We start from the raw sequence: 27,809 nt of genomic DNA on the forward strand, positions 1-27,809 counted from the left end.
AAGGTACAAAAATCTCTTTAACAAAAATTTTCAGTTTAAAAAGTTAAGTATAATGGTTAATTAAGCGCTAAAAGGTACACAAATCAGCAAGTTCCCAACATTTCATTAATACTTCATTGATATCATTTAAGTAATTTTACTGCATTAAATTTTCATTAATATTCTAGCTGTTTCATTCGTAATAATTTTTGGTTACAATAATGTTAAAATGTATGTACAATAATGATATAATATGTCTACATAAATAAAGAGGCACTTTTTAACTCTAATCCAAATTACTTTTCTGATTGATCTTTATTTTACCCTTTATTCTGTTTAATCACATACCTTAAAATAAAAAGACAAATAAGAGTTGTTTGCTGTTTAAATTAGAATCAGATTTAATACAAAATTTGAATCTTCAGTTCGTTTAACACCATAGAAGTAACTCACAGTTTAAACCCAAGTAAATTATTCAACAATAAGTATTGATTTCTCTATTGTAATTTACTGTAGTCCCTTTAATTGAGTACTTGTAGTAAAATACTTTAATAATTTATGTCCTGTCCTAAAAATATGCATATATTAGTCTACTTTATATACATACATATATTCAACATTGTGGGATGAACACCAAGAATATAGTTGAAGAAAACTATATTATTTAATATTAACCCAGATTAATTATTACCTATTATTATAAACGCTTGACTACTACATAAAGTAACAATTACTAATCGAAGAATGAACTTTAACCTACGATTTTTATTTAAAAAATAAATTAACAAAATCATTCAAGTATGTTGGCGTAAGCATTTTTTTTTAGTTTTTTTAATCATTAGCCTCATAATTACATTTATTTTTTTTATATTTCTGTGATTGCATTACAGTCAAAAATACTTCGAAAACTTCTTAACGCTCCGTTCTATGTATCTAACCTCACTATCCATAATGACCTCAAAATCCCTTTCATTACAGATCATGGTTAACACTCGTTTTCTCAAATTTCATTCCTCTACAGCAGCTCATCCTAACCCTCTCATAGAACACCTATCTTCCTCCAAATTACCAGGTAATCCTCTAAGCAGATTGAAGAGAAGATGGCCTCGAGATCTTCTCTCATCGTGAGAGCAGTATAGCAAGAGCACGTTACTGGAGTGACTCCACTGGGTGCCTTCTCCAATCATGATTTCCTATTATTTCTTTTCTCTTTCACCATATTTGCTTGTTGCAACAACTGTTGCAGTGGTAAGTTACAATAAAAGATTAAAAAAAAAAAAAAAATTCTGTGATTAGTAGTTTGATTATTACAGGTTAATAGATATTACAATCTAAGTTAAATGGTGTGCTACCTACTTGAATAACACTTTTGTAGATGAAAATGGCCAGCATAAGGGTCTGTGACATTTAATTTATTAATTAAACTTATTCTATGAGTTTATTCTGAAAAATATTAATGAAAAGTTAATACAGTAAAATCACTTAAATGATATCAATGAAGTATTAATGAAATGTTAGGTACTTGCTGATTTATGTACTTTTTAGCGTTTAATCAACCATTATACTCAACTTTTTAAACTGTTAGTTTTTGTTAGAGAGATTTATAAATGCATGACGTTGAACTGCGTAGACAAGTGGAAATGTTATACTGGCCGTTCATTGATGTAACCACCTCAAATGAACTTGATGTTAATATTTCAAACACGTAGTGTTTATAACCCAATACAATGGGGCCCAGAGTATACCAACATTAATCCAACATATTGATATCAGAAACAAAAGGCTATCAATTTTGCATGGTGCATAATCATCCGCCTGAAAAGATGGACATTATTTTATTTTGTTTCAAAACATCGTGAAATACGTAAATTTTCATTTTATATAATTTCTCCATTAGAACGGTGCTTTTCTTACTGCATGTTATATGGTGGATTGAAACCTTTTCTATTGTTTATTTTACATTTTTTTGCTCTCGTTTCTATAGGTATTCCATACTTATAAGTAAGTCAAGGGAAGATCTTGTTTCTTGAATGATAACACAGTCGTTTCGATGATGAATGGTGAGGATTGTGTAAGCCATTTGATGAGTTGGAGTTCTCAAAGTAATTCGAGTAAGTAGTCGGCCAAATACTTGTCAACTAATGTTCACTACTCACGACACAGCTCTTACTACTATCTGGACTGTAAGGGTATGCAGTCAGTAATAAGTAATAACGTTCACTGGCTATCATTACTTAAGTTCTTTAGTGCAATAGTTACTTCCACGTTACCCGACCACTTGTTTAAACACCACCTAGTTTGGTACCATACAACTCTATCAACTAAAAACCAACAAACCTACCTTAATATTTTTACATAGAAATTATTTGTATTTAGGTTAGTGAGAAGCATTAATTGATTGCTCAGAGAGAAAATATTCTTTATCTTAGTAATAAAAATAATTCTAGTTTCATTTTTTCAATTAAAAAAAAAAATGGAGATTAAGACTTGCTGATGAAGGTCAAAAATTTCGCTTTAGAGGACTTGAAAGAATTATAGAGAACAAAACAATATGAAACGTATCTACTCTTGCAGCCCATATTTCAGCGCAAATTTTAAAACTGGCTTGCAAAATGGACATTAAATGATTATGATTAAAAGACTTGGCTTTTTGAGGAACACTCGTACCAAAACTATTCTTAGTAGAAATATAGGACTTCGTTAAACTACTGAAACTCCTGAAGAATTCAGAACATTCGTATATTATTCGCATTCGAAAGTAAGATTACATGTGATTCGGCCAAATTACAGAATGACTTTTAATATTAACTCAATAATCAATAATAATAACTATTGTCACTAGAAAAACTAGGGCAAAAATAATCTAGCTTAAATCACACAAGAAAGATCCCTACAAACGTACTAAAGTCTCTAGGGTAATTTCTAAAAAGTCATTCCATCGCTTCCATTAAACACATTCTTCCTTTTTAATGAAAAAACGGATAAAATCTGAAAATAAAATTAACTGAACCTGCCAGGAGCGCATCCAGATTTTTTTTTTTTTAAATTGATTTGAGAGGTAAATGCAGTAATTTATTTATTTTTTAAAACAATTTGTTTTAATGAGGACACAACATGATCAATTTCTTAATCAAATTATTTCTTGAAAGATGTTTACAAAATTTAAGCTATAAAATATTCAATATTTAAGATTGACATTGGTATTAATAATGAAGCAATTACTTTAATCTAATAGCTCTGTATGGTTCTAGGATGGCCGTATATTGGAATAACCAAATTTTAAGTTAATTTAAGTGTTCAATTTTTTATTATTATTATTGCTATTAACCCTAAAGCATTAAAAATCATCAAATCTCTTTCAATAAGAAAACAGAACATTAATTTCTTAAGTTTTTAATGAATTTCCTGCAAAAGGAATACCAAGATTTTTAACTGTTTATTTAAGTCGAAACAAGCCTCAAGATATCATCTGCATAAATTTTTAATTAAAACCGTACTTTTCATTTAGATACACATTTTTAGTTTTTTTTTTTTCTTCAATTGGCAATCGTTTTTTAGAGAACTCGGAGACACACCGGTGTTACACTCATTCAATTGAATATTATGTGATTTTAAAGAAGAATTACGCGCAGAGTTGATAATAAATTTAGATTTAAAATGACGGGGCGGGACCCTATCCCCACGGCACCGCAGCCACAAGAGGCTTATTGTGCCTTAGAGTTGATAATAAAAAAATCTTTATTTCCGTGGCTAGTTGCCCATTAATAAATTAAACATTTATTTATTCCCTCTATATTCTAAAGAACCCCATTTAATAACTATAAATGCAATATTTAACGTTAATAAAGATTAGGTTTTGGGCTTGAAAGTGTTCAAACTCTGTCATATCACTTTTGCTTTTCTTCTTTTCAATATTATTCACCTCCACACCTGGCGGTAGGAGGTTTCATTAAGTAAGAAAGTACCCCGTAGGGAAAAGTGGATTAGTCACTTCTTCAGGGTACTTGGCGATCCTGCGGTTACCCCAGTCTAACAACATGAAGGTGAGCAACATACACTGTAATACCCCAATACATTTACACATAGGGCATAATGATGGTATACCCCTGCTAATCCTTGATTCTATCCTTCCTTTGATCCTGTCTACCCCTTTCCTGACCCCCTGGATCTCTGCCCAAGCTGAGATGGGGACTCATGTCAAGGCTGAATGAGTACAGGGTAGTAAAATATGTGTGCGGCAACGATCACCTTGGAACACCGTGTAAAACCCCATTGTAATGTAGCCTTCTTGTGGCAGTGGGGATCTGCTACAGGTGACCGTTGAGTGGGGATTAAATTGAATAAAAAAAATGGAAATCACCAGCTAGTAGTGTTCCTCAGCGTTTCTGAGGAAGGAACGCCGGCTAGTTCTGAACTTAAGGATGGTATTGTGATCTTAAGATGGATGCGGTGAGACCACAGAAGAGCATTTCTGGAGGGAGCGAAACACTGACCTGCCCCCTCCATAAAAGGAAGCTCTTGAGGGTCTCCCAGAAACGATTTCCTCGGCTGCGTTGTAATCGTGTGGTTGCGCTATGAAACCTTTGGCTGTAGATTGAGACTGAGATAGCAGCGCAAAAAGAACTAGTAGGCAAGGTCCTCAACCTTCTTAGTAGGGGAGGTTTCGTCTACTAAATCCAAAAAAGGGGATGGCACAATAAGCCTATTGGCTGCGGTGCCGTAGGGCACAGGTACCATCCCGTTTTGTTTTGTTTTTTTAATCTTATCAAAGTAAGAAATCAAATTCAGTATTATTCACAGTATAAGAATGTAGACAATAGTAATTAACTTTATTTATACATATCGCCAGGCATTTCGAGATCTTAGTGTTGTCTGGATCCAAGAGATGCCGCTAGTGTCTATATTTTTACTTTTAATTACTATAAGAACGGATCAAACGTAGAAGTGATTGTTTTAATTTTTAACCTTCTCTTTTTCTACTAGTTAACCTGCGCCACTGAAGGTTTTTCTGCTTCTAAAGGTCAGCTTCATTCGGCCATAGTAGAATAATGGCAGGATGAACATGTGTAGAGATGTTCTGTATAATATCTATATTACCTCGAGGGCACTTAGGCGATTAGTTAAGTAGTTCTATATAGAAATGATGTTGGAGAAATTCAAGTGATGAATCTAAAGCATATTACTTACTACTAAGGCGCTTGGGAGCTTCAACTTGAATAGTTTCTTTGTATCAAGAAGAACAACTTAATGCTCAATGATTTTAGCGCTGTTTAGTAATACATTTAGTCTACAATTCAGGACGGGATTGGCCAGCTCCAATTCGCACATGCTATCTTATATCCCGCATTGCAACGACACAACCTCCACATCAATCTTAGTGGTCCCTATGAACAAGAAGGAGCGAAGAAATAGAAACTTTGGAAATCACTACTCTGAACTATTTGAATAGCTACAAATTAAAGTACTGGCCCTATTCAAAATCATGGTGTGTTGTAACTATCTATAGTTTTCACATTAGTAGTAAATATTAGTTTGAGTACTCTTAAAGTGCTCCCAGTTAGGAAAGTGAACTGCTTCTGCAGTGACTGGCTTTCATAACTAATTTGTTTTCTTCTTTATATTTCAGCTTTGTATTGAATTTGTTAAGCATTCTGGGCTCCACTATTTGAGTTGTACTATAAACTGAGGCGTGTCTCACAGTTTTTAATACAATCTTCGCAACGTCTCACTCAAGTATTATGTGTATTTGTTTCATATATATAAAACTTTCTGTACATAGAAATTCTTGTTCAAATCTCTTAGGTTGTTTTTTATAATTATTCAACAGATTTTAATCCACAAAATTTTAACAAAAGTACGTAATAGCTATTGTTAATATTAGCATGCAATAATTAAGTATTTGCATACATTATGTAATAACATATTTAGGTGAACCTTTCAAAGTATTTAATACAGCGCATTTATTGAAAAGGATTAAAATATTGTTGGAAGGTATTTGTAATACAATAAATGTTTAAATAAACTCAAATGAAAAAGAAAAACATGATTTTGGGTGAGGCAACTTCAAGTGAGATACATTATAAAAAATTTTTTTTCAATAAATTGGGTTGCTTGAACTCAATAGTTATTCTATTAAATTTTATGTTCAAGGATCTTCAAGTTTAGGAAGTGGTATCTAATCCATACCGGGATCCACTTTCTGTGATAAATCTACTTGCCAAACATTAACAAAATTATTGTTCTTTAAAAAAAAATAGTATACATTTTTAGTTATAAGATTCTGTAATTGATCTAAAAGAAATTAATACACAAAAAGGTTTAATGCCTACCTCCATGCCACTATCCGTCGTCTATCCTTACCATTGGCATGCCTTCATCCTTGTCCATTCTTCAGCATGTCTGCCTCGACTAAAACACAGAAATTATCATGAATGTTTAAAGAAAATGAGCTGGATTACTTAAAAATATTTCTAAAATCGTGCACAACAGCGCTTATACTTTGAATATCGATCTGGAAATCTAATCTATAATTACTACTTTAAACTAATAATTAAATAATGGGAAAAGTAATAATTTACTGCAACCAAATTAGTTTCATATATTAATTTAGATTAAATTAAGTTTGTTTACCTGTTTAAATAAAACTATCTATTGAAACTAAATTCAACTTCTTATTATTTTTTTTTTAAGCAATAAACACAAAAACAAGTTATTATTTAATTTAATTCAACAGTGGTTAATTGAAAGTGAATATGCATTAACAGTATTAAAGTAAATTCACCATTGCTTAAAAAAATAAGCGTAATAACAAAAATGATGCTTCGGAAAGGCAGTTTAAAAAAGAAACAATGTAACAAATGAAAAATGTATCTTTACCACGTTAATGTCTTACAGATAAGCTGAGTGTGCTAGATTTACAAGAGGTTTACAATCTTTCGAGTTCAGAAGAGCTCTTTAGAGAGCATTTTGCCAAAAGATTTCGTAGGAGACGAACAATGTTTTCTATTAATATAGGAGAACTTTCAGCTCCAGTGTATATTCAGCCAGTCAAAAGATTTCTTACATTTAGTAGCCAATAGAGCGCACTGTCCTGTGTTATGGAGAGGTTTGTTTTGTTACGTCAACTTTAGGGAACAAGAATCATGGACCGGGGCACTCTGAGAATTTATAAGGTGCGATGACAGATTTTGACTTTGACGTGCTTTAAAATAAATAAATAATAATAAGCCTTCCAATTTTATCGGAAAATACAAGCAAGTATGAATACTTGTAAAAATAAATAGAGGCTGGTAACGAATGTTTTCTTAGGGCAGAATCACTTCTAAAACAGCTCAATCACTAATTATTGTTCAGATTGTTTTTATTCATCTTTTAAACTAAAAAGTTCAAACTTTATAGCTTTCAAGGTATGTATAGCCCAAGGATGAAGATGGGTGGATGTATTTGAAGACGGAGAGTATTTAAACTGAAAAGGTAACGTAAATTATGTTCAAAAAATTATTTGTTAACCAGTAAATAAGCAAAAATTAGAGATAATAAAACCTACACTTTTTGTTTATTTTTATAATAAATAAAATTTAATTTGAGAGATAGAACAATGGTTAGCAGTACTTGAAATCAAAGTGTCAATTATAGTTGATTGCTAGCCCATGTCATCATGCCCTGAGGGCTTTTTAAATTCAAAAAGTACAATATGAATGTGGAATTTAATTGTGGTTTGGACATGTTAACGTAAATTTTACGTCAAATAAAAGTCATCCTAAAGGTAGAAAAGTTAATAGCAGAAGAGACTGAAATATTTTAACCAGTCAACTGCTGTCGTTCCCATATATATTGCAGGAAAACATGTTTTCTCCTCTCGGGAATAAATTTGTATGCGTTGTTTAGACAACCAAGGAAAATCTTCTTTTTTAAAAAAAATTATTACAACAAAAAATTATTTGCCTGCTCTTAGATTTTCTTTTCCAGTCTCTAACTTGCTTACCATACAGCAATGGACAATGTTCTTATAACGAGACTACACTGTCCAGAGTTCTGCAGTGTACTGAAAAAGATTAAGGGCGACAATCATCTCAAATAATGCAGCACCCAATAATTTAAACGTAAAAAAAAATTATCTGAGTTGTAAAAGTTGGGACTGTAAGAGGTAGAGGTCGCATTTTTAAAACCTAGTGAATTCTGGACCTACAGCAGGTTGCTTCTATTACTTTCCATCAACAAGAATACCGAATTATTTATTATTTAGAATCCATGTGTCAACTGCGTGTTGTAAAATAACCTAAACTCGGTAGCAGCTGTAGTGTGGCCTTTGGTCTGATAATAAATGGGCCTTTCAGGATAAACATTAGAGATAGTAGCATTTAGTGAATTAGTAGTAGTTGTTCTTTAATTGTTTTAGAAACCTCTGTACAAGGATAACAATTGTGAATTCCCTCAATCTTGGATGATATTCCAACACATACTGTTCTTGCAGGATCTTCTATGCATTTCAATTGAAGATGAGAAAAATTTAAAGTGAAAAAAAGCTAGAACCTTCTTCTATTTAAAGCTCACTGAGTAATGAAACCGACTTTTCTTTTGTGTAATAGATTTCTGAAGCAAAAACCTCCAACCATTTTGTTTTTTAAAATAGATTTTTAGTTGACTCTCCTTTTGCTTTAAATAAGGAGATATTTTGGATTATTAATTTATTTTTTTAGTGCATTAAATAAATTATTTTCATAAGGCCGAGCAAACCTGTATGCACTTCATAATCCATTCGATTGGAATCGCTAGGAGAACATATTATACTGTAGATGAAGAAAATTACTTTCACCAAAAAGGTATGGATTGTACAAAAAAAAAAAGCTGGCAGCAAACCATGAAGCAAATGGGTTCCGTTCTACAATAAAATTTCTCCATACTTCCTCCGAAGACCCGTGTAGAAGTGATTAAGTGAAGTGAAGTCTATTTTGAAGGTACACGTTTTGAAAGAAATTATTTTTACATAACTTAAATTAGAAGTAATAGTAATAATAAGGAGCAACAACAGAGAATGAAACATCACAAGAAAACTTCTTAATTTAATATTTTGTGCTAAAGTGTAAAAACCATTAGAAAAAAATGGAACATTACTCCTAATTTCAGTAAAAGGCTGCTGTTTCTGAATTGATAGTTAATATTAAGGCTAATGTTACATTGTACATCTTTGGTCGATCTATTTTGGAAAACAAGAAGTAAAAATCATTGAAAAAGTGGAACTTTACTCCTAATTTCAGTAAAAGGCTGCTGTTTCTGTATTGATAGTTAATATTAAGGCTAATGCTACATTGTACATCTTTGGTCGATCTATTTTGTAAAACGAGAAGTAAAAATCATTGAAAAAAGTGGAACTTTACTCCTAATTTCACTAAAAGGCTGCTGTTTCTGTATTGATAGTTAATATGAAGGCCAATGCTACATTGTACATCTTTGGTCGATCGATTTTGTAAAACAAGAAGTAAAAATCATTGAAAAAAGTGAAACTTTACTCCTAATTTCACTAAAAGGCTGCTGTTTCTGTATTGATAGTTAATATTAAGGCTAATGTTACATTGTACATCTTTGGTCGATCTATTTTGTAAAACAAGAAGTAAAAATCATTGAAAAAGTGGAACTTTACTCCTAATTTCAGTAAAAGGCTGCTGTTTCTGTATTGATAGTTAATATTAAGGCTAATGCTACATTGTACATCTTTGGTCGATCTATTTTGTAAAACAAGAAGTAAAAATCATTGAAAAAAGTGGAACTTTACTCCTAATTTCACTAATAGGCTGCTGTTTCTGTATTAATAGTTAATATTAAGGCCAATGCTACATTGTACATCTTTGGTCGATCTATTTTGAAAAACAAGAAGTAAAAATCATTGAAAAAAGTGGAACTTTACTCATAATTTCACTAAAAGGCTGCTGTTTCTGTATTGATAGTTAATATTAAGGCTAATGTTACATTGTACATCTTTGGTCGATCTATTTTGTAAAACAAGAAGTAAAAATCATTGAAAAAGTGAAACTTTACTCCTAATTTCAGTAAAAGGCTGCTGTTTCTGTATTGATAGTTAATATTAAGGCTAATACTACATTGCACATCTTTGGTCGATCTATTTTGTAAAACAAGAAGTAAAAATCATTGAAAAAGTGGAACTTTACTCCTAATTTCACTAAAAGGCTGCTGTTTCTGTAGTAATAGTTAATATTAAGGCCAATGCTGCATTGTACATCTTTGGTCGATCTATTTTGTAAAACAAGAAGTAAAAATCATTGAAAAAAGTGGAACTTTACTCCTAATTACACTAAAAGGCTGCTGTTTCTGTATTAATAGTTAATATTAAGGCCAATGCTACATTGTACATCTTTGGTCGATCTATTTTGTAAAACAAGAAGTAAAAATCATTGAAAAAGTGGAACTTTACTCCTAATTTCACTAATAGGCTGCTGTTTCTGTATTAATAGTTAATATTAAGGCCAATGCTACATTGTACATCTTTGGTCGATCTATTTTGAAAAACAAGAAGTAAAAATCATTGAAAAAAGTGGAACTTTACTCCTAATTTCACTAAAAGGCTGCTGTTTCTGTATTGATAGTTAATATTAAGGCTAATGTTACATTGTACATCTTTGGTCAATCTATTTTGTAAAACAAGAAGTAAAAATCATTGAAAAAGTGAAACTTTACTCCTAATTTCAGTAAAAGGCTGCTGTTTCTGTATTGATAGTTAATATTAAGGCTAATGCTACATTGTACATCTTTGGTCGATCTATTTTGTAAAACAAGAAGTAAAAATCATTGAAAAAGTGGAACTTTACTCCTAATTTCACTAAAAGGCTGCTGTTTCTGTAGTAATAGTTAATATTAAGGCCAATGCTGCATTGTACATCTTTGGTCGATCTATTTTGTAAAACAAGAAGTAAAAATCATTGAAAAAGTGGAACTTTACTCCTAATTACACTAAAAGGCTGCTGTTTCTGTATTAATAGTTAATATTAAGGCCAATGCTACATTGTACATCTTTGGTCGATCTATTTTGTAAAACAAGAAGTAAAAATCATTGAAAAAGTGGAACTTTACTCCTAATTTCACTAAAAGGCTGCTGTTTCTGTATTTATAGTTTTAATATTAAGGCCAATGCTACATTGTACATCTTTGGTCGATCTATTTTGTAAAACAAGAAGTAAGAATCATTGAAAAAAGTGGAACTTTACTCCTAATTTCACTAAAAGGCTGCTGTTTCTGTATTGATAGTTAATATTAAGGCTAATGTTACATTGTACATCTTTGGTCGATCTATTTTGTAAAACAAGAAGTAAAAATCATTGAAAAAAGTGGAACTTTACTCCTAATTTCACTAAACGGCTGCTGTTTCTGTATTAATAGTTAATATTAAGGCCAATGCTACATTGTACATCTTTTGTCGATCTATTTTGTAAAACAAGAAGTAAAAATCATTGAAAAAGTGGAACTTTACTCCTAATTTCACTAAAAGGCTGCTGTTTCAGTAGTAATAGTTAATATTAAGGCCAATGCTGCATTGTACATCTTTGGTCGATCTATTTTGTAAAACAAGAAGTAAAAATCATTGAAAAAAGTGGAACTTTACTCCTAATTACACTAAAAGGCTGCTGTTTCTGTATTAATAGTTAATATTAAGGCCAATGCTACATTGTACATCTTTGGTCGATCTATTTTGTAAAACAAGAAGTAAAAATCATTGAAAAAGTGGAACTTTACTCCTAATTTCACTAAAAGGCTGCTGTTTCTGTATTTATAGTTTTAATATTAAGGCCAATGCTACATTGTACATCTTTGGTCGATCTATTTTGTAAAACAAGAAGTAAGAATCATTGAAAAAAGTGGAACTTTACTCCTAATTTCACTAAAAGGCTGCTGTTTCTGTATTGATAGTTAATATTAAGGCTAATGTTACATTGTACATCTTTGGTCGATCTATTTTGTAAAACAAGAAGTAAAAATCATTGAAAAAGTGGAACTTTACTCCTAATTTCACTAAAAGGCTGCTGTTTCTGTATTAATAGTTAATATTAAGGCCAATGCTACATTGTACATCTTTGGTCGATCTATTTTGTAAAACAAGAATTAAAAATCATTGAAATAAGTGGAACTTTACTCCTAATTTCACTAAAAGGCTGCTGTTTCTGTATTGATAGTTAATATTAAGGCTAATGCTACATTGTACATCTTTGGTCGATCTATTTTGTAAAACAAGAAGTAAAAATCATTGAAAAAAGTGGAACTTTACTCCTAATTTCACTAAAAGGCTGCTGTTTCTGTATTAATAGTTAATATTAAGGCCAATGCTACGTTGTACATCTTTGGTCGATCTATTTTGTAAAACAAGAAGTAAAAATCATTGAAAAAAGTGGAACTTTACTCATAATTTCACTAAAAGGCTGCTGTTTCTGTATTGATAGTTAATATTAAGGCTAATGTTACATTGTACATCTTTGGTCGATCTATTTTGTAAAACAAGAAGTAAAAATCATTGAAAAAGTGAAACTTTACTCCTAATTTCAGTAAAAGGCTGCTGTTTCTGTATTGATAGTTAATATTAAGGCTAATACTACATTGCACATCTTTGGTCGATCTATTTTGTAAAACAAGAAGTAAAAATCATTGAAAAAGTGGAACTTTACTCCTAATTTCACTAAAAGGCTGCTGTTTCTGTAGTAATAGTTAATATTAAGGCCAATGCTGCATTGTACATCTTTGGTCGATCTATTTTGTAAAACAAGAAGTAAAAATCATTGAAAAAAGTGGAACTTTACTCCTAATTACACTAAAAGGCTGCTGTTTCTGTATTAATAGTTAATATTAAGGCCAATGCTACATTGTACATCTTTGGTCGATCTATTTTGTAAAACAAGAAGTAAAAATCATTGAAAAAGTGGAACTTTACTCCTAATTTCACTAATAGGCTGCTGTTTCTGTATTAATAGTTAATATTAAGGCCAATGCTACATTGTACATCTTTGGTCGATCTATTTTGAAAAACAAGAAGTAAAAATCATTGAAAAAAGTGGAACTTTACTCCTAATTTCACTAAAAGGCTGCTGTTTCTGTATTGATAGTTAATATTAAGGCTAATGTTACATTGTACATCTTTGGTCAATCTATTTTGTAAAACAAGAAGTAAAAATCATTGAAAAAGTGAAACTTTACTCCTAATTTCAGTAAAAGGCTGCTGTTTCTGTATTGATAGTTAATATTAAGGCTAATGCTACATTGTACATCTTTGGTCGATCTATTTTGTAAAACAAGAAGTAAAAATCATTGAAAAAGTGGAACTTTACTCCTAATTTCACTAAAAGGCTGCTGTTTCTGTAGTAATAGTTAATATTAAGGCCAATGCTGCATTGTACATCTTTGGTCGATCTATTTTGTAAAACAAGAAGTAAAAATCATTGAAAAAGTGGAACTTTACTCCTAATTACACTAAAAGGCTGCTGTTTCTGTATTAATAGTTAATATTAAGGCCAATGCTACATTGTACATCTTTGGTCGATCTATTTTGTAAAACAAGAAGTAAAAATCATTGAAAAAGTGGAACTTTACTCCTAATTTCACTAAAAGGCTGCTGTTTCTGTATTTATAGTTTTAATATTAAGGCCAATGCTACATTGTACATCTTTGGTCGATCTATTTTGTAAAACAAGAAGTAAGAATCATTGAAAAAAGTGGAACTTTACTCCTAATTTCACTAAAAGGCTGCTGTTTCTGTATTGATAGTTAATATTAAGGCTAATGTTACATTGTACATCTTTGGTCGATCTATTTTGTAAAACAAGAAGTAAAAATCATTGAAAAAAGTGGAACTTTACTCCTAATTTCACTAAACGGCTGCTGTTTCTGTATTAATAGTTAATATTAAGGCCAATGCTACATTGTACATCTTTGGTCGATCTATTTTGTAAAACAAGAAGTAAAAATCATTGAAAAAGTGAAACATTACTCCTAATTTCAGTAAAAGGCTGCTGTTTCTGTATTGATAGTTAATATTAAGGCTAATGCTACATTGTACATCTTTTGTCGATCTATTTTGTAAAACAAGAAGTAAAAATCATTGAAAAAGTGGAACTTTACTCCTAATTTCACTAAAAGGCTGCTGTTTCAGTAGTAATAGTTAATATTAAGGCCAATGCTGCATTGTACATCTTTGGTCGATCTATTTTGTAAAACAAGAAGTAAAAATCATTGAAAAAAGTGGAACTTTACTCCTAATTACACTAAAAGGCTGCTGTTTCTGTATTAATAGTTAATATTAAGGCCAATGCTACATTGTACATCTTTGGTCGATCTATTTTGTAAAACAAGAAGTAAAAATCATTGAAAAAGTGGAACTTTACTCCTAATTTCACTAAAAGGCTGCTGTTTCTGTATTTATAGTTTTAATATTAAGGCCAATGCTACATTGTACATCTTTGGTCGATCTATTTTGTAAAACAAGAAGTAAGAATCATTGAAAAAAGTGGAACTTTACTCCTAATTTCACTAAAAGGCTGCTGTTTCTGTATTGATAGTTAATATTAAGGCTAATGTTACATTGTACATCTTTGGTCGATCTATTTTGTAAAACAAGAAGTAAAAATCATTGAAAAAGTGGAACTTTACTCCTAATTTCACTAAAAGGCTGCTGTTTCTGTATTAATAGTTAATATTAAGGCCAATGCTACATTGTACATCTTTGGTCGATCTATTTTGTAAAACAAGAATTAAAAATCATTGAAATAAGTGGAACTTTACTCCTAATTTCACTAAAAGGCTGCTGTTTCTGTATTGATAGTTAATATTAAGGCTAATGTTACATTGTACATCTTTGGTCGATCTATTTTGTAAAACAAGAAGTAAAAATCATTGAAAAAAGTGGAACTTTACTCCTAATTTCACTAAAAGGCTGCTGTTTCTGTATTAATAGTTAATATTAAGGCCAATGCTACATTGTACATCTTTGGTCGATCTATTTTGTAAAACAAGAAGTAAAAATCATTGAAAAAAGTGGAACTTTACTCCTAATTTCACTAAAAGGCTGCTGTTTCTGTATTGATAGTTAATATTAAGGCTAATGCTACATTGTACATCTTTGGTCGATCTATTTTGTAAAACAAGAAGTAAAAATCATTGAAAAAAGTGGAACTTTACTCCTAATTTCACTAAAAGGCTGCTGTTTCTGTATTAATAGTTAATATTAAGGCCAATGCTACGTTGTACATCTTTGGTCGATCTATTTTGTAAAACAAGAAGTAAAAATCATTGAAAAAAGTGGAACTTTACTCCTAATTTCACTAAAAGGCTGCTGTTTCTGTATTGATAGTTAATATTAAGGCTAATGCTACATTGTACATCTTTGGTCGATCTATTTTGTAAAACAAGAAGTAAAAATCATTGAAAAAAGTGGAACTTTACTCCTAATTTCACTAAAAGGCTGCTGTTTCTGTATTGATAGTTAATATTAAGGCTAATGCTACATTGTACATCTTTGGTCGATCTATTTTGTAAAACAAGAAGTAAAAATCATTGAAAAAAGTGGAACTTTACTCCTAATTTCAGTAAAAGGCTGCTGTTTCTGTATTAATAGTTAATATTAAGGCCAATGCTACATTGTATATCTTTGGTCGATCTATTTTGTAAAACAAGAAGTAAAAATCATTGAAAAAGTGGAACTTTACTCCTAATTTCACTAAAAGGCTGCTGTTTCTGTATTGATAGTTAATATTAAGGCCAATGATGGGGAACGAATTGAAATCGTCAACAGCTATAAATACTTGGGCCTTGTCTTAACACCTAAACTCTCCTTCGCGAAGCATTTTGAGGACAGGTTAAGTGCTGCCAAGTTCAGTATTCACTCTACTTATTCAAAATTTTTTAAAAATAAAGATGTCCCTTTATCGTCAAAAGTAGAAGTGTTTAACTCTGTCAGTAGAGCGATTATGAACTATGCTGCGCAAGTGTGGGGTTTTTTGCGTATAGAGGCAACAGAAAAATTGTTTACCTTTTTTATAAAAAGGCTCTTCTCACTTTATAGGTCAACACCAAATTATGTAATATATTTGGAGACTGGAATTGACCCGCCCTTCATATCTACTCTCCAACTGCATTTGAAATATATTCAAAAAGTGTTGCTTCTGCCTAATAATAGAATCCCAAAAATTTTGGCAAGGGAAATAATCAGTAAAAAACTATTTTGGTATAAGGAATTTCTAGCAATTTGTGAAAAGTACAGCTGGGAAAACAGTTACTATTTCATTAATGAGACTAAACAATGTTTTGAAGGTTTACTGGGGAATATTAGAAATGATTTTAAGAACAATTTAATCGTAAAAGCTCAAAACTCCCAGTATCACCGTTTGTATAGTGAGTTAAATTTAAGTTTAGGTAATAATCATTATATTTCTGACGATGTTAATTTCAATTTTATGAAAACAATAATAAAGTTAAGAGGTCAATTGTTAAATTTAAATTACAATATAACACGGAGAGAGGAGATTCAGTTATGTACAATGTGTAATTGTAAGGCCATAGAAAATACTTTCCACTATTTAGCAGTATGCCCGGTGTTGGGTGAGTTCAGGGTAAGGTGGTTCGGTAAGAAATATTTGTCTAAAGAAGAATTTGAATGGTCAGAACTGGGCAGCTTTATATAATTACCACGTTAATGCTTGGAAATACAGGAGTTTTTTAATTGAAAATTATAATACTTAATTACCATTAAAATAACTAAAAATATAATATAATTTTATTTGTTTTATATATTTTAAAGAATCTGGAAGTATTACTGCTTATTTTCTATTTAGTTTTGGTTTTATTTTTCTGTTTATATCAAGAGTTATTATTATTTTGTTATAAATATATACATATATGTATGAAAATTAAAGAACTATTACGACGCAACTCAGCAGATGGACTATTGTCCATGCTTTGTATGAATCCGTTTATTTGTAAATAGTAGCTTTTGTAATTGATCAATAATAAATACATTATTATTATTATTATTATTATTAAGGCCAATGCTATATTGTACAACTTGGGTCGATCTGTTTTGTAAAACAAGAAGTAAAAAGCTTTGTAAAAAGTGGAACTTTTCTCTTAATTTCACAAAAAGGCTGCTGTTTCTGTATTTGATAATAATAAAAGGATAGACATGATTATTTCTGTTGACCAGTTTACGGCCATTTGTTTTTGTTTTTTAATAAGAAAAACATTATCATAAATGTTTAGTAAGCAGAGTATAACTTAATATTGAATATTAAGGATTGTATAAATTAGAATCTTGGGGAAGGTAATGATCAAACATCATTAATATACTTTAAAGATTTAAATAAATTAAGAAGAAAACAAAATTGTCTGACCCAAAATAACATATTTTTGAAAAATGACGTTCTTCCTAATTCCATAACAAACGTGCTGGGGCCGCATCATGCATAAAAATATCATTAACATTTATCAATCATTAATGTTGTTATTCAAACGTTATACACGAATCAATTTACCGCTTAATAATGTTTTCTTCTAGACCATATAGCCAGATGAATGTGGCCGTCTGTAGCCTGGCATGATTAATACTTTCTAGGCAATAAATTTCTCTCACAGAAAGTAAACAGAATCTCTCTTTGTTGAATCACACAAAGTTTAGAGTTGAAGCGCTAACTTTTCGAACGTTGTTAGGGAGTTGCTTTGCATACAATACATTTGTTAGCTACAAAAGTATAAAAGTTGCGTTTCATTGACTGACAAAAATCGTATTGTTTGCAAAAAAAAAAAAAAAAAAAATTAAAGATTTAAAATGTAACAATACTTATAATATTTTGCAGAAAGGGACCGAATCACCCGAACATTTTATTCTTCAACAAACACTTATAACGAAGCTAAATCATTAATAATAATAATAATACTTTATTTGAAAAGAAATTCTAATACAAACATAAAAAATGAAAAGAAAAGTATTCTACGGCAATGGAAAACCGTCTGCCGGAGGTTGATATACATATATAAAATAACAATTACAAATTGCTTTATAAATTGACTAAGTAATTAAAAACAAAAACTGCTAAAAGAGAATACAAAAGATGAGAAAAAAAAAACAAACAAATAAATAATAATACAAATAAAATAGTAATAATAAGCAGAAAAAAGAAAAGAAAGTTATTCTCTTAAAATAAATTATTATTTTCTATTTTTTTCTTCTTCTTTTTCTTTTTAAGTAAAAATACATGAAATAAACTAAATATAAAAAAAAAAAAATAAAAAATAAAATAAATAATAAAAAAGAAAAAAAAATAATAATAATAAAAAAATAAACTAAATATAAAAAAAATAAAATAAATAATAAAAAAGAAAGAAAAAAAAAATAATAATAAAAAAATAAACTAAATATAATAAAAAAAAAAAAATAATAATAATAATAATAACAATAATATACTAAATATATGAACTACTAAACTAAGTACCTTAGTTAAAGCAAAAAGAACCTGTATAGTGTAATACAAAGAAAGCTTAATCAAAATTAAATTCCATGATTAAATTGTATCTATATTGCCAGGCGTGTCTCGCAAAATTAATAATCCCAATGCAGTTTTCGCCATTGAGCATCAATATTAACTCCGATCTAGATAACTTGCCACAACCAACATAAAGCCTACGTATCTCCGAGAGAATGGAGCAGTCTGCCAAAAAATGACAGACATCCTCCCTCGCTCGAGAGTTACACAGAGAGCACAAGGAGTTACTTCTCTCAACCCAAGGGGTATAATTTAAATAGAGTAGCTCACCACGAAGTCTGAATAGCCAACCAAGTTGACTAAGCGTTAGTTTCATTGAGTTGGACACCAAGCTACAAGGCTTGACAGAATAATCCAACTCTTTATACAATAAAAACCTCGTAGAGCAACGAGCCAACCCCACACACTCCTCAAGATGGTGAACCCCTATTCTTTGTACGATGGCCGTTAGTTGCGTCCGCCAATTAGACATATTTGCAATGGATGAATCAAATGCACAAGAGTAGCGCTGAGCTAAAGAAGACCAGTGCTTAAACCAAGAAATTTTATTTTTAATAATCTCCAAAGCCAATATTTTGGGAAGGCGATAATCGGGCAAGTTAAGAACTCTTAGACAGTAGCTAAAATGTAAAGAAAAAGTAAAAACCTTAATAAGAGTTGTGGACGTTTCAATAGGAAGCATATAATTAGGTGTCACTGAAGGCAATCTGAAAACTTTTTTAATAAAAAATCTTTGAAACTTTTCTAATTCTTCATACCTTTGAAAGCCCCAAACCTGACATGCATAACAAACCACGGTACGAGAAACAGCATTAAAAAAAGTATATTTAGCCGAAGGCGGGACTGAATTATTTGCAATGAAATCGGACCAAAACCTGTTGAGCCCGAATTTGGCCGAAGAGATTCTATCTTTCAAGTGTGAAGTCATAGACAATCGGGTAGACAGCAAAACACCCAGGTATTTATACTGGTTAACAACTTCCACGGGTGAACCCTTGTAAAGCCAACGTTCAGAAGAAGCAAGTCTACCTCCCTTCCGAAATACCATAATTTTAGATTTTGTTAAATTCAAGGATAAATTCCAGAGATCACAATAAGATTCTAAAATTTTAATATTTCTTTTGAGAGTAGTAGGGTTATCCGCTAAAAGCACCACATCGTCGGCATACATTAATATCTTGAATACAACTCCACCTATACGAACACCACCTTCAAGGGCCAGAGGTAAATCGTCCAGGAAAAGCGAGAATAATAACGGACTGAGCAGGCAGCCCTGACGAACCCCACTAGTGACTCTGAAAAAGTCAGAAATGCCATCTTTGCACCTAACAGCAGAAGACGCCTGGACATATAAACTTTTCAAAGTATTAATAAATTTGGACGAAACCCCAAGATTAAAGAGCTTCAAAAATAGTGAATTGTGATCTACAGAAACGAAGGCTGCTTTTAGGTCTACAAAAAAGCAATACAACTTATTCCCTGGTCGCATAAATTTAAGCTTAATTATATTGGTTATAACAAACAAGTTGTCAATCGCGGAGTAACCACGTCTGAAACCAGACTGGAATTCACTTAAAAGGGAGTTGTCTGTAGGAAACTATTCCAGACGACGAAGCAAAAGTCCAGTGAATATTTTAGCAACTGCATCTAAGCAAGAGATTCCTCTATAGTTACTTATTTCATTCACATTACCCTGCTTGAAGAGTGGGAAAATAATCGATCTACCAAAAGAAGGTGGGGTAGCTTCAAAATCATAAATTCTATTGAAGAGTGATAACATTTGGGAGTGAAAAACCTCCGGGGAATTTTTGAAAAACTCATAGGTAACACGATCGAAACCGGGTGCCTTGTTATTTTTTAAGTTCTGAATAACAGCATTTAATTCCTGGAGAGAGAAAGGGGAATCAAGAGCGTAAGAATGAATCAAGGGTTGGGCATATAATACAGTAGAGGAGGGAGGCGGTGGATTAAGTAAACTTTTGAAATGGGTAACTAATTCAGTGACAGAAATTTTAGAACTACAAATAAACGATTTCCGTTTAAAGTGAGAGACAAGATTCCAAAAATCTGTTGAGCATTTAGCTGATTTAAACTGTTCAGTAAGCGACTTAAAAAATTCTTTTTTCTTTTCTAAACAGATTAATTTATATGAATAATTAGCAGCCAGATACGCTTTTCTAACTAAATCAGAATTAGAGTTACGAAATAAATTTAAAAGAGCAAAGCATTTTTTTCTGGCTCGAAAACAATTACCATCAAACCAACTCATCTTACGAACTGATCTAATGAAATCAGAGCAACCTGGGATATGAGGATAAGAACATTTAATTAGATCCACTAGAACAGTTAAAAATTCATTATTACAACTAGGAAAAGAAGAAATACTATTTACATTAGTTTCCAACGTTTTTTTGAAAATTTCCGCATCTCTCTCGCGCCAGATCAACTGAGGTAGTAAAGGTAAGGTGTCATGATTAGCAGTGATAGACAAAGTTAGAGATAAAACTATCGGGAGGTGGTCTGAGAAATTAAGAGATAATACTTCGAAATTAAATATATTGGAGATTAAATCCAGGGGGACACAACACAGATCGTTGACTGAGCAACCCATACTTCCAATAAAGGTATAATCTCCTTGAAGATCACCCTGAAATCGCCCATTTAAAATTATTAAATCTAGGCTATTGCACAGATCTATAAATTTGGAACCTTTTCCATTAAGAACTTTATCCTTTGAATTTCTCATATGGCGACAATTGAGACCATTAATCAACAAATCACCTGGCAATTCCTGTGAGGAACCCACTCTCACATTGAAATCTCCCATTAAGATAAATTTAAGATTACAATTCAATTCTAGGAAATTAGACAAGTAGGAAAAATCTTCCCAAGCGTTCAAATATACAGGCAACAAAAATATTTCAAAATTTGTGTTTTTAATTCGTATTAAGTCAACACCATCTAGCTTACAATAATTAATAAGAGTATTAAAAAAAGAGCTATTTTTAATACCATATACCCTTCCACCCATAGGTCTTCCGAATTTAGAAGATCTAGTAGCAGAAACCCAAAGTAAATTATAATTAGAAAAGAACTTCTCATAAAAATCAAATTTTTTTTCTTCTACAAAAGTTTCTAGCAGAATAAAAATATCGTATGTTCTTAATGAATTCAAAAAATCAACATTTTCAATTTTGCTTTTTAAACCACAGATGTTGTATGAAATAATAGACAAGGAATGAATATGCTCAACAATACAGTCCAGGACATGCCGACAGACGGTTAAATCTCATCCATCAATTTTTCCAGAAGTGCTGGGAGTGACCTTAGGTTGAACAACTCCCTTCACCAAAGCAGAAGTACGGGAGAAGTAATCACGTGGCAGAGTATTCGAAGAAACTGCAGACAAGAAAGAGGAAATGTCAAAGCCCACAATATCCTTGAGCTTATCCGCACCATTTTCAGAGCCAAATTTCAAACCATACACCTGACAAAAATCAAAACGGTGAGAATCGATGTAGAGACGATCATTAACCACTGTCACTTTTAATGAACTTTTCAAACGTAATAGTTCTCTGCGAATTAACAGAAGTTTGGATCGTTTTCTGCGAACATTCTCTGAATAGTCCTGGTGTAATATAAAACCAGAATTTTTCAGTCTTTTAGTAGATCTCAAAACTGCCAGTTTATCACTATAACGTGAAAATCATTATAATATATTTGATTATATGATTTTTAAAAATTTGTCTGTCCACCATAATTCAAAAAAAGAAAATTTAATGATTTCTTGCCTGTCCATATTATTTACTAAATTACATGAAAGCTTTTCACTGTTATTTAAAACATTTTATCAGGAAAATTCATTTCAATGGCTTTTCTGTAGGAGAAAAGCATGGCCTCATTTATCTGATAAATTTTATTTTATTGATGGAACATATCTAATGCTGAGTAAAATGTCAAAATTTAATATTTAAATGTTTTAGGATTACTTTAAAACTTGTTTTCATAAATATTGGAAATATTAAACCCATCTACCAGATAAGCGCCTTTACAATTTGTATAACATCATCCAGGAAGCGAGTGCTTAAATTACAGTGGAAAATTTTAATAAAATATGTCGTAAAGCGCAAGTGCAATAATCCTGATAGAAAATTTATGAAGATGGGAGATGGATGGTGCAGCCACAGAGTTAGAGCAAGGTTGGTAATAGGACTCCGGGTAGCACTGTTATCCTCTTTAGGAAGCTACGCAGTTTCTCTTAACAAAGCTTGTTTAGCATCATGATTTTTTTTTTTCCAGCAAAGTTCTATAAAAGTATATTTCCACGCAAACTAGATATCTCTGTGTAAAGTGAAAGGTGAACATAATAAAAATAAACAGGGGAAAATCTCACACTATCTCTTTGTACAGTTAAATAAATTGCATTTTATTTAAAAATGAAATTTCTTTTTCAACTTTCACTTATTTTAGATTGTGTCGAAAATTTTGATTTCAAGTTTTCTCCCAAAATATCCCTTTTAAGACCACTGAGCCTCCCCCCAAAAAAGTTGTTAACAAAAAATTGGTCTGTAAGTGTACCTTCTGTCTGTGGATTGTGTGCCTAACTTGGCAAAAACAGAAAAACCGCATTAAGTTCTAATTGTTCTTACATGGTTAATTACTTGCCAGAAATATGATTGGGAAAACAGTGATTACTTGATTAATGGAAATAACAATGTTTTAATGGTTTATTTGAAAATACGTATTAATACAATAACTTAATTTCGAAGGCCCAAAACTATACTTATCAAGCATCATATAAAATACTAAATATTGACCTAGAGTTGAACAATTATTTTTCTGATAAATTTAGAATAAATTTTATTCAAGTTATTTTCAAATTGAGAGGACAATGTTGAATCTGAATTTTAATGTTGCCAGTGATGAAATTGTACATTTGTGTTCTATGTGTAACCAGTCTGTTGTTGAAGATACCTTTCATTATGTAAGTATCTAACCGGCATTATCTGCATTCAGAGAAAGATGGATAGGAAAGAAAACGTTAACTGAATCAGAGTGTATTGAATATTTAAATGGTCGCGACTGGGATAAATTATATAATTACCATATTAGAGCATGGAAATACAGAAGTACTCTCATACAATAATATAACTCTTAGGAATATAGAAGTTATAATAGTGATTATGCGTATAACTGAATTTATACGATTAAGTTCTGGCTGCTATTGTAAATTTGTTAAATAGAATTCGAATTGGTCAAGCAGATGGACTGCTATCCATGTTTTGTGTAAATATGATTTGTTAGTTGTAATATTATGGATAAATTAATTAAAAATAAAAGACTTTATTATTATTATTCTTACTTGGTTTCGGTACTCGATTTAAGACTCGACAATAAACTTTTGGACAAAATTAGCCAATCTCTAAAAAACTGTTTTTAACATAGCTCAGACCCATTGCCAGCGAATCTGGCTCCAACATTGCCAATTCTATGCTTCGCTTTTCCTGAAGCAGACGATAGCTAACCCTTTCATCAGATTTGTAGACGTGGCTCTGGCAATGCTATTGTCAAATTGGAGATAAGTAACAAACATTTGATTGAATAGCGAAGTTTGAATAAAATGTTTAAGAGAATTTTGGGAATTTTGCTAAGGAATGTCTTGCAAGTGTTTGTCATGTAAAATTGTAAGAAGAAACATACAAAGAACGCCTTTCATCACGTTACTTTATTAATACCTAAGTAATGCAGCTAGAGAATTCTTGTCAGAGGGTGTTACGGAAGTAGTTTGCCGGTGGGTGAGTTGTGTGGATAGTTGAAGCCGACAGCTGGTGCAATAGTTGTTCTGGTACTCCATACAAGGTGGTTGTATTGGTTAACAGAATTGTCTGCTAACTTGTAAATCGACCGTAGAAGGAGTACCAAGCAATACCAGCGTGAAAGATTTGAGCCAGAGAAGGGAGAAGCTGTAGCATCATCTGGTGGCAGAACTCTGGAACAATGCTCCATCACAGAGCTCTCCCCACCCATTGCCGACCTAGTAATCTATAACTTAAGTAAATTTCTCTCGGAAACCATATTCTGCTTTGGAATACTTGTTCCCTGAACGAGACTCCTACTTAAAACCATCTTACTGGGCAGTCCAAGTGTCATAAACAAGAACACTAAAAAATTATTATTGGAAGTGGGCTGCATTCCTTTAATTATTTCTACCATTAATAAATAATAGTCCATCCTTAATGGCAAGTTCTTCCAAAGAAAATTCTCGAATTAGTCAAATTTACTTCAATTAAAATTCAAAAAAATGTTGGCCTGAAACATTTGTTTTGGCATTTTGAAACCGAAACCGCATTAGCCATGATAAATACTTCGGACAATGGATGAAAAACCGAAACCGCATTAGAAGTAACGAAATCATGCATGCTGTGATGGAGAAAATCAACGATAAATTGTAATGAGTTCTCCTCGAAAGACCCATCTAATTCATTAGTTAATATAAATAACTAATTATAACTGCTAGAGATATGCCCCAAGGGAAATCGTAGATTTCGTGTTGCAAGTCATAATTAGTCTTATGTGTATAGCTAATTAAACACTTCTGCTTGCTTGTACTTCTGCAGCCGTACTGATAACTTAATGTAACAATTTGAAGACTATTTAACTCAGTATCCCCTTCGACAACATTGTTATATTTTATAAGTTTTCATATTCTATTTTTGTTGAGTATAATATAATAACTGTAATTTATTGAATCAATTTGAACTTCTTTTAAACTCTTGAAGAACTAAAACTGACTGACATACTCATTGGGCTTAATGAACGTCAAAGATGGTCGCCACTCACAAAACAAATATTTAATTATTTACTAAGAAAAGTAATAAAAGTAAAATACTTGCATGTTTTTCAGGCGGGGCTTAACGTTAACATCCAACTACGAAATTAGATGTCGTAGACATGGGCGGAAACATATAAGTACTTTACTGTAAAAATGATTGCGAACTTCGGATTCGAATTGGGGATCACCCACTCATAAATCCAAGCTTTTAAACCATTCTACCAACTTTCCATCCCCAAATTATTTATTATAACGTAAACAAAAAATATACATATTACAATAATGGAACTTTGGTAGCCAGGGTAAAAATGAGATAACAAAAAACTGTCAACTTACCAAACTATAGAACACACATTAAAAAATCTAATAAATTGAACTTCCTTCTCAAATCATATTTAAAAGCCAAGCTTGGTTACACTGACCAATTAAACAAGACCATTGAAGCAGCTAAAAACTGCGTTTAACTTAGTATTATTGAATACTAAGTGAAAAATACTAGATAAAATTGCATACAAAAACACAATGAAAACTGTCTCCAACTATATTTTCTAGATAATAAAGAGTACAAAATTTTATATTTGTAGTATTTGAAGAACATTTGTTCAAGTAAACAATTACCAGCTTTAGTTTTATAATCTATTTGTCACAGAGATTGCAGTTTACAACATTAATTTTGTTGGTTTACTGTAAAGAAGATGCCAGTTGCTATTTTGTTTGTGTTTGTATCATCAAATAATTAATTAATTTCAGTTTTACTATTTCTAGGATAAAGTTAGGACACTAGAATAATACATTTATTATGTTAATAATACCTTTATTGCTTTTGCGTCTACCCATACAGACTGTTAAGTTCGTTGCGGGTCTCTGCAAGCCTCAGTTGGGCAAACTCAGTGAATGTTGTAAGCAGTTAACACTTCTGCCTCAAATTACACAATTCTTTAAAGATAAAGTATTAGAGTAATGCCTTCCAGTTTTAATAATAATAATTATTATTATTACTATTATTATTATTTTACAACAACACTCGCAAATTTGAATACGTAGCAATTCTAACATAAAAGTAACGTACGCATTTATTAAGTACGAAATTAACCATCAGATTAACTGCAAAGGTTCTTTGCATTAAATGCTTCAAGAAGATTTGCAATATATCTTGGTTAAATTCCCCTTTTACAAGAGAATCAAGAGAAGAGTTTAATTTTGATAAGCTGGGAAATGAGTCTTTGCTCTCAGAGCTAAATCAAGGCTGAGCCCCTGGATTAAGAGAACTTTGTAGCTTCCTCACGATTTTTTTAAATTAACAATACTAATAAAGGAATCTTAGTTTACAGTTTATATTATTTGCATTACTTCAGAAAAGTGCTGCAACACAGCTACACTTTTCATAGTTCAAAAAATCTTAATTCCAGTATCAATATCTCGCTTCACACTAATCAGATGATTACGAAAACTTAACAATTTATAAATTATATCAGTAACTATATACGAGTAAAATATAAAGTCTTTAGGTGTATTACATTAGGAAATAATGGCAACCAAACTTTTCATACTCATAAAAATCGCCCAAAATCTCAATATCTCGCCCCACACGCTTTACATTATTTTATTTCGCTTGATTCTTATGATCAAATGAATGGTTCATTTCTACACTCTGATATTTTCTGTTGCTTAAATTTTAATGTCGAACATACACATTTGTAACCGGTTTAATCCACAAGACAAATTAAAGTAATATTTGACATTAATTGAGCAGAAATTATTTCTGTTACGGAACAGTTTGACTTATATTTAGTGGTACTGGTTGTCAGAGTTGGGCAAAACTTCAATCACGACTAACGACTAATCTCAAGACTAAATTAGTCACAGACCGATTACGACTAACGACTAAAGGTTAGTCGTGGAATATATCACGACTAAAGATTAATTCAGATTAGTCACCATATGATTGACGACTAATTGAGATTAGTCGTCCAAAAATAGGTGACTAATTTCATTAGTCGCATCATTGAGCGACGACTAATTTAGTCGTTAATTGGTTTTTTTAGTTGTTTAAGTTAATCGTTAGCCTTAGTCGTGAATGATTCATTTATTTATTCTTGTTGACGACTCACTAGACTTATACAGGACCTCCAACCAGTGGTTGTATATCATTAACAATTAAAAAAAAAAAAAATGATTTAACTTTGCTTTAGGAAGTCTAGATCTTAAAAATTACAGAGAAACTATGAATTTTTTGTTTGGGTGAAACTTATTTCCGGCCTAACTATTATTTTTTGGCCTAACCATTACAATTTCAATCATGATTTAAGATTGATAATGTTAATAAAATGAAATAAACATTACAAATAAAGTGTTTTCATTAATTGGGAAAATTTATTGGTAGTTTGATGTAAGCCCGCCTGAATAGTTAAGAGATTACATTACTTTAATTTGAAGAATTAATGACCGCAAAAATGATTACTCTTTACAAA

The 27,809-nt window shown here is 31.2% G+C and overlaps 1 protein-coding gene and 1 long non-coding RNA gene across 2 annotated transcripts in view; both read right to left on the minus strand.

Annotated features, from left to right (window-relative positions):
• LOC141451029 (neuropilin-2-like) overlaps positions 1 to 27,809 on the minus strand; it is a 166,342-nt gene that overhangs the window by 125,474 nt on the left and 13,059 nt on the right. Inside the window, exon 2 of the mRNA XM_074122042.1 lies at positions 6,309 to 6,387. Within this exon, the coding sequence (XP_073978143.1) occupies positions 6,309 to 6,314 (6 nt within the window). The 5' untranslated portion in view covers positions 6,315 to 6,387. The remainder of the gene's footprint in view (positions 1 to 6,308; positions 6,388 to 27,809) is intronic.
• LOC141451569 (uncharacterized) lies at positions 28 to 2,511 on the minus strand. Its single transcript, XR_012456895.1, has 3 exons — positions 1,502 to 2,511; positions 1,336 to 1,422; positions 28 to 547 (listed from the first exon to the last, which is right to left on the minus strand). It is a non-coding gene; the product is annotated as an uncharacterized lncRNA (long non-coding RNA).

The sequence above is a fragment of the Rhodnius prolixus genome, unplaced genomic scaffold, assembly GCF_049639745.1.
Source record: "Rhodnius prolixus isolate KJV_2025 unplaced genomic scaffold, Rpr scaffold_8, whole genome shotgun sequence".
NCBI lineage: Eukaryota > Metazoa > Arthropoda > Insecta > Hemiptera > Reduviidae > Rhodnius > Rhodnius prolixus.